Here is a 14,080-nt window from a genome sequence, read left to right as displayed (position 1 = left end):
GAGTAAATTAAACTATAATTTAAGGCAGCAGACAGTGCCACAATGACTCATGAAGTCAGTAAGTCAGTCAGAGAGACAGTAACTATGATAGACAGCCAGACGCGTCCCCAGTCAGAGAAATGGACATCCCGTCAGATGAGAGTCTGTTCAGTGTCAGACAATAGGATCACTGAAACAATGAGCCACTATCCTCTAATGAAGCCAACCAACTGGGAATGGAACAGATTAATTGCCAAAAACACAGGGCCGACTGACCTACATTCTATACGACATGCTTTTTTGCATTCTGAGAATATAAACAATGGATGAACCCAAAAGTCTATATATAAGGATTGGTGTTAAAATACACACATCCAATTACATTGTTTAAGTAAAATAAACACTGTAAATGACAAGATTTCCACTGTAGTGACAAGTAAAAAGACTCAACAAAGGCTGGCTGTCTTCAACACACTCAAACACAGGCCACATTATTGCCTTTCCAACCTTTTCCAAAAGCTAGGAGCAGACTGGTGTTTCAGATATATTCTTTCCTGTCAAACAGATGTTCAGCTCTATATTCAAAGCAGTTGGTGAATTCCTAAGTTACCCTTGTGGAACTTTACTGAGCATCTTTACCTGCATCGGATGATTATGTTTGAATTCGATTTGTAATGCTCCATTATGTCATATTGCTAAATAGGCTAATTACAAAAATATATACAAATGGTCAGTTCATGATCATACCTTAAAAACATAGAATATTATTTGGGAGATGCATCAGTAGTCAACAAAGTAAGCATGTGCCACTTCAAGACCACACCCACCCAATTACGTGAAAGCACAAACACTTATATGTGAGCACACTTGAGTGTTAACCTCCTGTTTTGCATTGGACACAGTGAGAATGACACACATCCAGGACCCTGACCCACTCCCCTCACACTCACATACACTGTCCTGCTACCTAGCAAGCATACCCCTCTGGGTGTCATGGTGTCCCCATGGCAACCTTTATTTACACCACTTGACTGCAGAAGAGAGCATACCTCCGTTTAGTAGCAGCTGTCGATTTTGGGTGCAACGCACACAATGATCCAGAGAAAGAGAAGCAGAAATGACCAAGGACAGAAAGCAAGGGGACGATAGAAAGAGAGGCTGAAAGACTGACATATGAGCTCAGTAAAGCATATGTTTACAGTTGCTAGGCACACAACTACCTAATTCAGCATATGCCTGGATGCTCATATTACCAGCCATGTGGTTAAAAAAAACGACCTCACTGCAATGCCAAGTAAACTGGCTCAATGATAAAGATAGTCTGACTAGTGGAATAGTGTGAAACCATTGGTGAACATCACCCATGTGCCCACGTGTAAGTACGTGTCCTTGTGCACGTGCATGAGCTCATCAAAGGCTCATCGAAAAACAGCTCCATAGCGCTACTAGAGGTCTAAAGCTCCATAGTGAACCTTTAACAACGCTGCATATGTAGGTAGCCTACAGCCTACATGCAGTACATATGGATGGCATGTATGGTGTAGGAGACAAGATTACATTTACACAGGTGATACATGAAATGACCTGCTGAGTCTGCCTTTGACAAACACCCTTCCACAAAAATGGTTTTAACTAGGGCTGTCCAAATGAACGTGATAATAACAAGTTAACACAAATTCCTTTTAACGGCACTCATTTTTTTGAAGCGCGATTAACGCAGGCCTTGGGCCGCTCGGTAGTTTGGAAAATCAGGAAGCGATGCAGCAGTAATGTTGTGAATGGGTAGCAGAAACAAACCTTGAGCAGAAATGGATAAAGAAAAGGGTCTTTTGAATGGCAAGTTCAGTTTCAAAGCCCTTTGAGGTTATTCTGGAGAATATTCTAGAGAGAATGTGTCATTGTTTTGGATTGTTGCAATAACAATAAACGTGCATAAAGCAAGCATACAATATGTGTCAGCTCCCATGTTAATAAGAGCGTTAAAAAGTCGAAAAATATCTTTTTTAAAGTATATTTAGAACTAGGGCTGAACGATACATCGAATTTTCATCGTCATCGCGATATGAACTAGTGCGATGAACACATCGCAACAGACAGCCTGACACGATGAATAAGGGAAAACAGTTTACACACTGAAACGACGCAAAGCGTAATACGTCTCCATAGCAGCAGGCGGCGCTGCTCTGTATTGTTTCCATTAACAGACTGATTATTTCACAGAAAATGAAAACCGGCAGCTGATTGGACGAACGCGTCACGTGGTTCTTTTTTCTCCGGAAATTCCAAAGGGGCAAAGAATTTCTAATAAGGTAAGAAGTTCCACTCTCTCGTTACTTCCGGCTTCTGAACTGGTTGCAGTTCCACCAGAGTTCCATATAGGGGAGCTCACAGGCCAGTGCAGAATGAATGGGACTCTATGGAGCATACCCCTCAAAATCCACTTTTCTCAGGATATCATTTTTTGTCTAGTAATTTGAATGTTGCATTTGAAAGGGGAGGCTAAGAAAATACACACTGCTGGATGTTAGATTTTTTTAAAGTGGCTTTTTTGTTCTAAAAAGCTTTTTAAAATGTCAATGACGTCATACACATATACGGCCAGAGATTCTGCTTTACGGCAAGCTTTGAGTCGCTTCCTTTTTTCTCTCGAGGCATCGACAACACAGCTGACAGGTTAGACTCTCCCTGTTAATACACGTGCTAGAAAGAGGTTTGCTAATGTTTTAAAGACCACGCCGAGATATTCACTCTGGCATTCTGGTTCTGCTTCGGATGCCGTCAAGCGGGATCTCCGATCGTAATCTGTCCTTCACTGACCAATCAGCATTCATTAGCAGAATGCTAGCGTGTTATGGGCAACAACGACTCAACCTGTAACAAATCGAAAGGGCATAAGTACTCGTTCATTCAACTTTTGACCTATAATCCATGTTGAACTTGCAAAAACTACAATCAAATCTGAGATTTCTCAACGACAATCAGGCAAAAGAGACAAATTTAGCCGTCTAGCTCCATAGGGTCCCATTCATTTTGCACTGGACCGTGATCACCCCCAGTGGAACTCTGGTGGAACTGCAACCAAAGTAGGTACAATGGGGCTTAATAGGGAGTGGAACAGCTTTCCGTAGACGGGCTTTGAAAGGGGTAAGCTTCGCTTCAGAGCTCAAATCTCCTATGGCGCCATTTTGATGCTACAAAGCGATCACCCCCCGTTAGCATTCCATTGACTGCCATTCATTTTGGCGTCACTTTGACAGCGAATAACTTTACATCTGAAGCGTTTAAAGACTTTATTTGTCCATTGTTTATTTCTAAAGAAACACGACAATGTATAAAAGGCTCCATTACCTTGTACCTCACGTTATGGCTCCGTAGCAGACGTTTTTGTAAAAATAGGCTAACGATTGTGTCATAACCACGCGACTTACTGTTGCATAGTAGAGGAATTACTGTATAGTACAGGAGAAGCTCGCAGGCATTTTAGACTTACATTAGCTGTTTAAGTTTAATTACTAATGTTAACTAGCATTTTAGTTAGCAATAATTAGCCTGTGTCCATGTTATCTCCTTACATATACCTACGCTCTCCGTCTCTGCAAGATTGGGAATGATTGAGATTTCTCTTGGCACAGCTACCAGAAGACTTCCAACTTTCAGACAGGTTGCTCACGTCACATTTACGTCGTCTCTCTCAGTTGGAGGCTGCTCAGTAACGCTCAGCGCTCACCGGAAAAGTGCTTCTAAAGGCCTTCACTGGTCTCCGTCCAGAGCAACGGGATCTGTTGGTCCATTCTTATATACAGTCTATGGGAAATTCACAGCCAGACTGTCATGGCGTCTCGTTCAGAATACGATCTCATATTGTACTAAAATAGTTCACCGAAACGTGTTTCTGAAAACATTTTTTTTTTTTTTTTTAAGATTATTTTTTGGGGCATTTTAGGCCTTTAATTGACAGGACAGCTGAAGACATGAAAGGGGAAAGAGAGGGGGAATGACATGCAGCAAAGGGCCGCAGGTCGGAGTCGAACCCGGGCCCGCTGCGTCGAGGAGTAAACCTTTGTATATGGGCGCCTTCCCTACCAACTGAGCTATCCGGGCGCCCATTCTGAAAACATTTTAAGAGAGAAATAGGCCATGCAGTTGCTGAATCTGTCTTCATTTCAGATCAACAAAGGTCAGTTTAAAAGATTTTCGTCGAACGTTAATTTCTTATAATTATAATGCCTCATTTATGTGTAATTTGTTCAATAAAAGCATTTCTTTATTCAGTGGGAATAGGCTATTCAATGTTTAGGTTCGCAAAGAACCTATTAAAGCACTAAGACATGGGAACAGTATAGCTAACATTCACATTTGAATATTTATCGCAAGTCATATCGTCATCGCAATATTAAACAATGTTATCGCACATCGCAGCTTTTCCTCATATCGCGCAGCCCTATTTAGAACAGAAAAAAAAAATGTGCGGCCATTATGCGATATATCGCGTCTAAATGTTTAAATCGATTGACAGCCCTAGTTTTAACATAACTCATCACATAACTCTCTAAAATCAATAAAGGTCCTACAGTTATACAGGTTTGACCTAATGCCTCATTTACACCAAAATTCACTGCAGTGTTTTTTCACTCAATGGTATGTGGACAAATGTCGCAAACCCAGGGTCCAACAATGTATCTCACAGTATGTGCCCATTTTTCCATGTTAATTTACATATGTAGTAACTGTCTTACCTACCTCATTTATAGGTTGAGGTCACAAAAGCCGAAACTATTATTGTAGCTCAAGAAAGTCCTATATTGTCCTCGTTTTATCAATTTACCCAATAATAACAAATGCAATAATTTCACTGTGTTTGCATACAAACTGCAGCTGTATTACATAATCTATTCAACCTGAATCACAAATTGTCTGAAGGCTCTGGTAGACTTGGTAAACTCTTTGTTTGTATCAATGGAGAAACAGTTAGTTGAACCTGCTACATCCAGCCATGCCCTGCTGTGCCACGCTACATACTGTAACGCCCTGCAGTGCCTTGCTATGACATGAACTACTACGACTACCATTTTCTAGTCACTGTTCCATTATCTTTATTGTGACTATTATTGCCACTGTTCATCACATCCCCAAACGGCACCGTCAGACACCGCCTACCAAGAGCCTGGGTCTGTCCGAGGGTTCTTCCTAAAAGGGAGTTTTTCCTCGCCACCGTCGCACTAAATGCTTGCTCTTTGGGGAATTACTAGAATTGTTGGGACTTTATAAATTATAGAGTGTGGTCTAGACCTACTCTATCTGTAAAGTGTCTCGAGATAACTCTTGTTATGATTTGATACTACAAATAAAATTGAATTGAAGTTAGGCTGTTTGTAACCTTGTTCACCTGATTATCAAGTGACGACATCTCTACCACTATCAAAACAACCTGGTTAGAGCTCGGCTCCATCTGTTCAACAGGGGTGCAGAGCCAGTTAACAGTAACATAATAACCCAAGGGAGATACAAAGAGACAACACCACACCTCAGGTGCTAAATGAATTGTTACTCATTGGGATCAATTAGGTTGCTTACACTTCTTCCAGTTATTTGAAGGGATTTACGTTTATATATTGCAATGACCTCAGGTTAAGTCAGCAACCGGTGATCATGGAGTGTCTGTTTCATACCTACTTAAAGGAGAGAAATCCATTTAATGTTACAGCACCCCGCCCCATCCTCCCCTCCTGTCCTCTGAAGAAATGTAGTCATCTTGTCCACTTGTGACCAGTGACACAGAGGCACGCGGTGACAGTTTAACACGAGACATGTTGCAAGACAACAATAATTCTCCAAAAATAACAGATGGAAAAAGCATGGCTATCTTCCCTTTGGAGACCTTGACCAAATATGATTGACACTTCTTTGCCAAAACGTTTTCACATTCTTTCCTTAACATCTCAGTCATCTCCAGCCATCCTTTATTGACTGAGGAATGTAAAATCAGGCCACTCTGCACTCAAATAGTGAGATAATTCCTTTTGCATCCCATATTTAACAGTTGAGCAAGCAAGTGTGCAAGCCTGTGTGTTTCCTAATGAATACATATTCTAACTTCATAATTAATCTCATAATGGGAGATAAATACAAGCATTTACAGCGTAAGTATTGTTTTTAGGTGCAACCAGATATGAGTTGTGGTGCACTGTGCACCAGCTCAAGCAGACATAAAGCTTGTGGGTGGCAAACAAACAGGCAGAGGCCCACAGTCGAGGAAGAACAGAGGGAAGGAGGGTTAATGAAGGTTGGTAAAAGGGAGGGATGAGGGAATCTCAGGTGGCACAAAGCCCCATATTGCTGGAGAGCAACAATAAAGGGAATAGAAAAGGCTAGATGGGTGGAGTCCAACATGAGGGAAGAAAGGGAGGAGAGATGGAATGTAAAAAGCAAAACAGCAGGAAATAATAATTAGTTCCCTATTCCCTAAGCTGCTTGTTCAATTAAAGAGAGCTCCTGCTGGAGAAACGAGAAGAAAAACACTTGTATAACAGATACTGTTGTGTTTTAGCAGACAGGCACAGTTTATAAGCACCCTCAGGACCCTTTGATTTGAAAGAAATATAACACAAATCCGTGGAAAGCTACAGAATAATTATGTCTAAAATATCTTCAATGAGGTATTCACCACTGAATCCAGCTTTTGCAGAAAATGGCCACAAATAACATCTTTTTTTTTTTTTTTTTTGGCATAGGCTTGCTTTTTTTAACCATACAGCCATGCCACCATGATTTCGTAAAAAAATGACATCTGTTGCTGATTACTGACATGGTGGCACAAAGTTGATAGCTATACTTTGTTCTCTCTATAATCGAGACAGCAGCGGCGCTACAGGGTTTAACACTTGCAAAACCATCACAACTTGTCCAAGAGAAAGTGCACTCTGCCACCTCTGCCTTATCAGGCGATACCACTGCTATGGCACGTCAGTTAGCGTTAGAGGAGCCCATCCAATCTGTGCACACACACATGCCGTCCGTCTGTCTTCCTCTTTGACAAACCCGCATACCACAGTGACTAACATATGACTGCAGTCTTCCAGAAATAAATCTGAGCAGCCCGTACCAGCTGCATAATAACAGTACAGACAGATACGCTGTACTACAGATACTTGAGACTGATACACACTTGAGACTGATACACAAGGGCAAACATTGCTGTTAAAAGCGTCTGCCAAAGCTTTCTTTCACCAAGGAGAGAGGTTGGCAAACAGCAGGAAAAAAGGGTGGATAATGTAGCGGGGCCTAAGGAGCACAAAAATCTATAAATACAGCCAGTCTAGATGTCTCAAATGTTTCCGATGTATCATGGCATGGCTTAGGAGTAAATACATTTAGAGTGCCTGTACTGCTCTGATTTGTGCACAGACCAAGGACCCATTAATTAATCCTACTGTGCCTGTCCTTAAAACAAACACCTACTTAGAGCATTAACCACATGAGACGTTGCTGTAATTGTTAATGACATACACATTAGTCCAATAGATTGTGAATAAGGGTCCTTTAATTAAGATGTTAACTACATTATCTCATGTGTTCAGCATGTTCCGAGGACTAAATCATACATGAACAAGGCTTAATAACCATAAGTTGTATCAGTCAGTTTTGTGCTATATTTCTACTACACACTGACTCCTTATTAAAACCATAAATTAAGCAATGGTTAAAGTGTAGCCTATGCTTTTGATCTAAAACGTTCAGTGTGTACTTTGGTCAAGCTTCTATCCGTGCAGAACAAGCTTGTGGAAGCATTGCATCCACACCCTCTCTATTTAAAACAGGACGGCCTGCAAAGTGAATGCAGATATACTGATCTCCTGCCAACAACGCATAGCCTTAAATACCCTCTCTCTTGCCTATCTCAGTTTTCACAGGAGTCAAATTTAAAAATAACCCTAAATATCCAGATGTGACCACAAACACTAAAACGTGTTCCTCTTTGCTAAAAAGTAAATACAGTATAGCCTTCAAGAAAGAGAAAAAATTGGGAACTCCCTTAGTCAGCTTGGATGAGCGAGTGGCTGACCACATGAACCTTAAACTTCTAAATAGAGAAGATTTTGTGAAGAATAGGGTGGGGAGCTTGTGTCTGGATCTGTCTCAAAATCTCCCATTATTTGAGACGCCAACAGGAAAAAACACAGCACTAGGGATAACATTATCTTACAATACCTAGTCTCTCTCTGAGAGTACTAGGCTATTTTAAGAAACTGTATTGACTGACAGACACACACATGGCATTCAAATTACAATGCAAGGGGTGAGATTGACATTTTAGTCCAGTGGGCACAGCTTCACATTAATGAGAATGTACACTGCAGCTAGCAACTGGTGTTGATATTCCTCTATATACAGTGCTCATGAAGTGCACACAGGAAAACAGGACAGTTGGTAGCCAATAATTATCTCTGGGTGTGTGCTGAGGATAAACGGACAGTTATTTGTAACCCCATACTGTATTTATCTTTAAAATCTGCAAGCCTGGTCTTCCTGTGGGTGAGTTTTAAAACTGAATAGACACCGATGAGGCTAACACAAACAACAGATGCATTTAAAATGCAGATGGCAACACAAATCCGGATGTTGAGAGTGGCATGGCTTTTTTATTTTTCCATTCTTTGTACTTCAGGGTGTGGGTGACTAATCATCACATAGGGGACTGAACCAAGGTTCTGACGTCACACATGACTGTGTCTCCAGAAAAGACAGAAAACTTCTATAAGGCTTAGTAAAACACTTTAAAGATACAGTAAAAAACACAAGTGAGGGATGCTGTGAATTTAGAGTTTATTGCAGCAGTTCAGTTCCTTCTTAACTGTTCCTCCACTTATTTATTTTGTTGCTTCCTTATTACTTCTGTGGGAGTGGATAATTAAGAGCATGTACCAAAACCACATTAATCAGAGGCTTCTGGACTAAAATTCACTCAACACACAAACAAGCATATAGGCAGACACACACACACACACACACACACACACACACACACACACACACACACACACACACACACACACACACACACACACACACACACACACACACACACACACACACACACACACACACACGAAGATCAAGCCCAGACGTGTAGGTAGAGGAAAACACCAGTGTGCTAATTAAGACTTTTGTGTATGCTGCAGACTTTAGAGAGGACTATAACTACTCTAGTCTAAATGCAATTACCATACAAGATGCTCCAACTCAGACCAAACATTTAATGAGGAGCAGGTTCAAGTTAGAGGCTTTTCATGTGCTGCAAATATACTGTATTAAAAAAAAAAAGAGTTCAATAAAAGTGTGAAGGCTCTGACAGACCAACCCGACGGCCGACAGAAAAGGCAGTCGGACTGATCAGTCGGCTCCCAGACGTCAAAAAAGTGACACCGACTTGAGCGTACTGCCAACTGGCAGTCAAATCGGCCAAAATGAACACCGACGGCTCCTCCGATTGACGACGGCATGAAACACACCGAACAGACTCGAGTCACCGACCTCGCCAGACTGTCCGACGGCCGATAATCGGGTTGGTGTGCCTTTAAAGTGTTTGTAATGAAATTAATTTTGCCTCAGGTGTGGAAGCAAGCTGCCAGATCTTGGGCCAGATTTTGGATAATCTTGATCTCAGTGCGCTGTGAGAAATCAGTAGGCTACTCATTTAGTCCCTGGGAGGGGTGGAAGTTGCTAAGAACTACGACTTAGGCTACCTTTCCACCACTCCTGAAGAACACACACGGGCTTTCTAAACCCTGACACACTTTCTCACACGCGCTGCTCAGATTTCAATGGCCAGGTACAAACGATATCTTCCCTCAAAAGAGCTGTCTCTTTCTAACTCATTTGTCTGCTTAGTGGCTGTGCTGTGCGTGTGCGTGTGTGTGTGTGTGTGTGTGTGTGTGTGTGTGTGTGTTTGTATGAGCTTGAGTGTGTTCATGTAGTTTTTATGAGCTGTGTTTCTTTGGGACCGGGCTATGTAGTAAAGTAGCTACTCCCTGTGTAATGACGAAAGAGAGATCACAGCACAAAGGGAGTTGTCATGGTAATTTATATGGACAGAAATGTCACACGCTGACCGGATATAAAGGCATTTTGGGTCCACTGCCAGCTGACTCTCATTGACCAGTCTGCTTTGTAATTTGGCCAAAAAGCTCTTGAGTGTCCGTAATCACTGTTTTTAAGAGTATCTGGTTAAAGTGACCTTTACTTGAAGGATCAGAGGAGAAATAGACCGAACCTTAATTCAACTCATCAACACTCTTTCTAACAGGATCACACCCTACTCGTGTTGCCACTGAAGAACACCCGTGTTTTGCTGTATATCTGCGCTGCACTGCTGTTGAGCCTTCTCACCACACACCTACAGTATAGATGGAGCAGTTAGGAGGGTCCCGAAGAGTTAATTGATGATAAATAAAAAAGGTGTGCGTACTTTAAAATGTCAACAGGACACACAGAAATCCCATCTTTAAACCATAATTACAAGGCTGGCTTATGAATTGTTGAAGTCAGCAACATTTGGTTCTACAGTATATCACACAGCTATTTCTATACGCAGCACCCATGTAGCTCATAATTATGCTAAAGCAGGATCATATGTGGTCAGTGACCTACTCACAACACATAAACCTCAAAACTGTAACTTACTGTTAAAAGTTCCAGATAAAACAGTTTGGAAAAGAAGTTCAACTATGTCCATAGTAACTAGGCAGGGTGTGACACCAGAGGGTGGGGATGGGTGTTCTTGTTCAATAGTATTTGTCTGTTCTGTATGTTCAAAAATACAAAAACAATAAAAAGTTGATCTAAAAAAAAAAAAAAACTATGTCCATAGTAATAACAAATTGTTAAAGACTGAGGTCACAGAAGGCTATAGTGCCGTCTTTTATCTCTTACAATTCTACCTATGAGAAATTGTTAAGAATTAACGCAAGTTTACTCATGTTTTATAAAAACTTGCACAAATCAGGCATTGACTGTACTATGCATACTTCATTTAAGATAAGCCTTTATTGTCTCCTATAGGAGAAATTTGTCTTGGGCAGTCGAGAGAACAAAAATGGAGACGCATCGCACATAAACACACACAATAAACATACAGTAAACATGCATAAAACATAGGCATACATTATCTCATCCAAATGCGTTCAATAAACATTGGATAAACCTCATACAATACCGCTACCTTCCCTCACACTCATAAAAGAAAGTGAAAGAACCCACAGCACATCCCCCATTAAATCATGCTGTGATCAATAACGTATGTATTGCACAATGCCCAAATGCACACTGCCTTATCAAATTAAAAAATATTGCACCAATGCCCTACCAGATATTGCACATCCTACATGCCATTATGGTGAGTACCACAAATGTTACCTATGCTACAACTCAGCACACACACATCTTATCTGTTATTATTCAGTAATTTGATTGAAAGCGGCACACACGACAATGTATATCTGTTCAGCTTGCAGTCAGCTCATACTCACTATTAAAGACGTGATTTGGGTCGTGGGTGATTTTAAGACCCTGTCTCCTCACCGCCTCCTCGAAGATCTAGAAGAGCTGGCCAATTATTTTTCGAGCCCTTTTAATCAAGTTTTGGAGCTGCGATTTTAGTTTAAGATTTAAAAAAAAAAAACTTACATCTATGTATCACAATAACATCTGAAAAGCCAGGAGCTGTTTACCTCAGACATAAAACTGCAATGAATGTAGGCTACTGTATAGACATTGTTCTCAACACTAGCATATTTAGGTATTCCAAACATCACTGCTGGACCATATTGTCCTCACAGCTGATGTTGTGATGAAAGGACCAGAGACACAAGCTCCAGCCACACCCCAAACAACACAATTAAAAGCACAACGTAAACAGCACCTGCAGTTGCTGTTGTTGTTCCACCAGCAACAAGCCATGCCAGTTTCTCTCCACTAGCAACCAACACTGTATGCTTTGCTCCGAAGCTGTTCATACTTTTTGTCTGTGAGTGGCAGAGAGATAGTAGGTAAACAGAGCAGGCTGGTCTGGCTGCTAGAACACTCTCTGTGTTGTCAGTACTGACTAGCTACAAATGCTTTTTTAAGTGTTGGCCATGGGGCTGCAACTCAGTGTAGCCTAAATAATTCCACAGTAAATTGCTTTATTGAGCACTGAAATTACTGTTATCAAGAAAAACTGTTAGTAACTCACAAATAAGCGTAGGCTATAAGTATACGTTTATATTATTTTGTAAAATAGCATATGTCACGAGAAACTTGAGAACCCCAGACTAGTGATATTGTTTTTTCGGACTGACGCGATGAACTGTATGATTAATGCAAAGGACTAGCTAATGCACCGTTAAATGTGGTCAAGCCCGTTAGGTTTTTGTTGAAATTAGCTTAATTATCTAGAAAGTTCGTTAAGTTACGCAAACCGTCAGATGAAGAATTTAAACGTCGAAGTCATTTGATTAAGCAACTTATTTTTGAAGGACTTACCCTAAAGGCGGTTTTGAGGACTCAGTCATTGCAGTGATTACAATATCCAACTTCAGATGATAGCGGTGGCGGCACTCGAGCTGGACTTCCAAAACCCGCTGTTGCTCTTAAACTCGGTGGATATCCATTGTGCTATCACCTGCGAATTAGCAGATTCAATTTAAATTAATTTGCTGTCGTGGGGTTTCCTAACACATCTCAACCATTAAAACAGTTTGTATTTGGTTAGAAAATAACAACTTAGTATTTTCTATTACAGGTCCAGCAAGTGACACAGTGCGCAGTGATGACAGTCCAGTGGGACCTGAAGCACAAATACCGCAAAGTCAATGCTAACTGCGACACAAACATTTATACATGTTCAGTATTTTAAGTCCAACTTACTTTAGTCAAAACGGTCGCACTGCCTAATTATCATGGACTGAGTTACTTGTCAAATTCATTTGATATAATTTACGTAGTCTCCCCGGCTGATTTTCCCCTTCCCTCGAGCATTGTCAAGATAACTGAATTAGTAAATTAAACATCCGGTACAGCCTTTCAAAATAAGAGATCGTAAACGAAATCTCATTTAATGAGGAACTTTTTTTCTTCCCCCCCTCCTTTTGTATAAGCCAAGCCTATATACCGTACATATGCGGGATATAAAATTATTAAGAGCACACTTAGTACACTGATGGGGTGACAGGTGCAGAGGGTGATTTTATAGTAACAAGGGCCACGCCTCCTGAGAACGTCCAATCTTTTATTTAGAAAGAAATGCTACATGATTTCCGGTCTTTTGCAGCTGCGTTTGTCTACCTTGACGCAGCTCTCTCTAGCCCGCCTTCGTCAGCATATCTCACGTCAATCAAGCGCCAGCTGGGAAGCGACGGCATGAATATACAGAGATATACAAACAAAAAGTCAATAACATAATGCTTCAGAACTGAAAAAATAGTTAAATATGTATAAGTTAAGATATATATATTATTATTATTATTATTATTATTATTATTATTATTATTATTATTATTATTATTATTATTATTAGTTATTGTTGTTGGTTGTTGTTGCACGTCGGGATGTTTATAACTATAAGTGTGAGTGGTAATTTGAAAAAGCTTCTAGGCCTATGCATAGAATTCAAATCATTCTCCCGGCAGGTTTCTCCCAGCATGCTTTGTGCTATATTGCCCATGCAACACAACACCTCCCCTGCACAACTAAGGTATGATTCTCCACCACAAGAGGTCACTCATAGACCACTCCACGACCTTACTGCAATCTGTTAGGGTGCTCTACATGGGGTTGGATATTGGATAGTCAGCGGAGAAAAAGCATTACTATAATGATAATAATAACAAAAAGAAGAAGATAAAGAAGAAGAGTGTCTCTCAAAAAAAAAATCAAATTGCAATATGTAGCCTAAAATAGGACACAGTCACACATCATCAAGAAAGGGTAGCCCTGTCACTTGAATTGACTGGAACATGCAATCACTCCCTGATTAATGGTCAAATGCTTTTATTATTGTATACTGAACTATGGCTAAATCTTAATTATTATTGCTCTGATTGTATTAAAGATGTCTACATTACAA

General features: G+C 40.6%; 1 protein-coding gene across 7 annotated transcripts in view; it reads right to left on the bottom strand.

Moving 5' to 3' along the window:
• The window catches only part of cobl (cordon-bleu WH2 repeat protein), a 63,341-nt gene extending 50,277 nt beyond the window's left edge, over positions 1-13,064 (bottom strand). For 6 of the 7 annotated variants that reach the window (XM_031278254.2, XM_031278255.2, XM_031278260.2 and 3 more), the window contains exons 1-2: positions 12,883-13,064; positions 12,499-12,637 (exon numbers count right to left, since the gene is read on the bottom strand). In XM_031278254.2, coding sequence (XP_031134114.1) covers positions 12,499-12,527 — 29 coding nt within the window. In that variant the 5' untranslated portion in view covers positions 12,528-12,637; positions 12,883-13,064. The remainder of the gene's footprint in view (positions 1-12,498; positions 12,638-12,882) is intronic. The other variant, XM_031278256.2, reaches the window with a different exon arrangement.
• Between the last annotated feature and the right edge of the window lie 1,016 nt (positions 13,065-14,080).

The sequence above is a fragment of the Sander lucioperca genome, chromosome 10 (assembly GCF_008315115.2).
Source record: "Sander lucioperca isolate FBNREF2018 chromosome 10, SLUC_FBN_1.2, whole genome shotgun sequence".
Classification (NCBI taxonomy): Eukaryota; Metazoa; Chordata; class Actinopteri; order Perciformes; family Percidae; genus Sander; species Sander lucioperca.
Note: the sequence above shows the minus strand (reverse complement) of the source record. Positions and strands in the feature narration are given on the sequence as shown.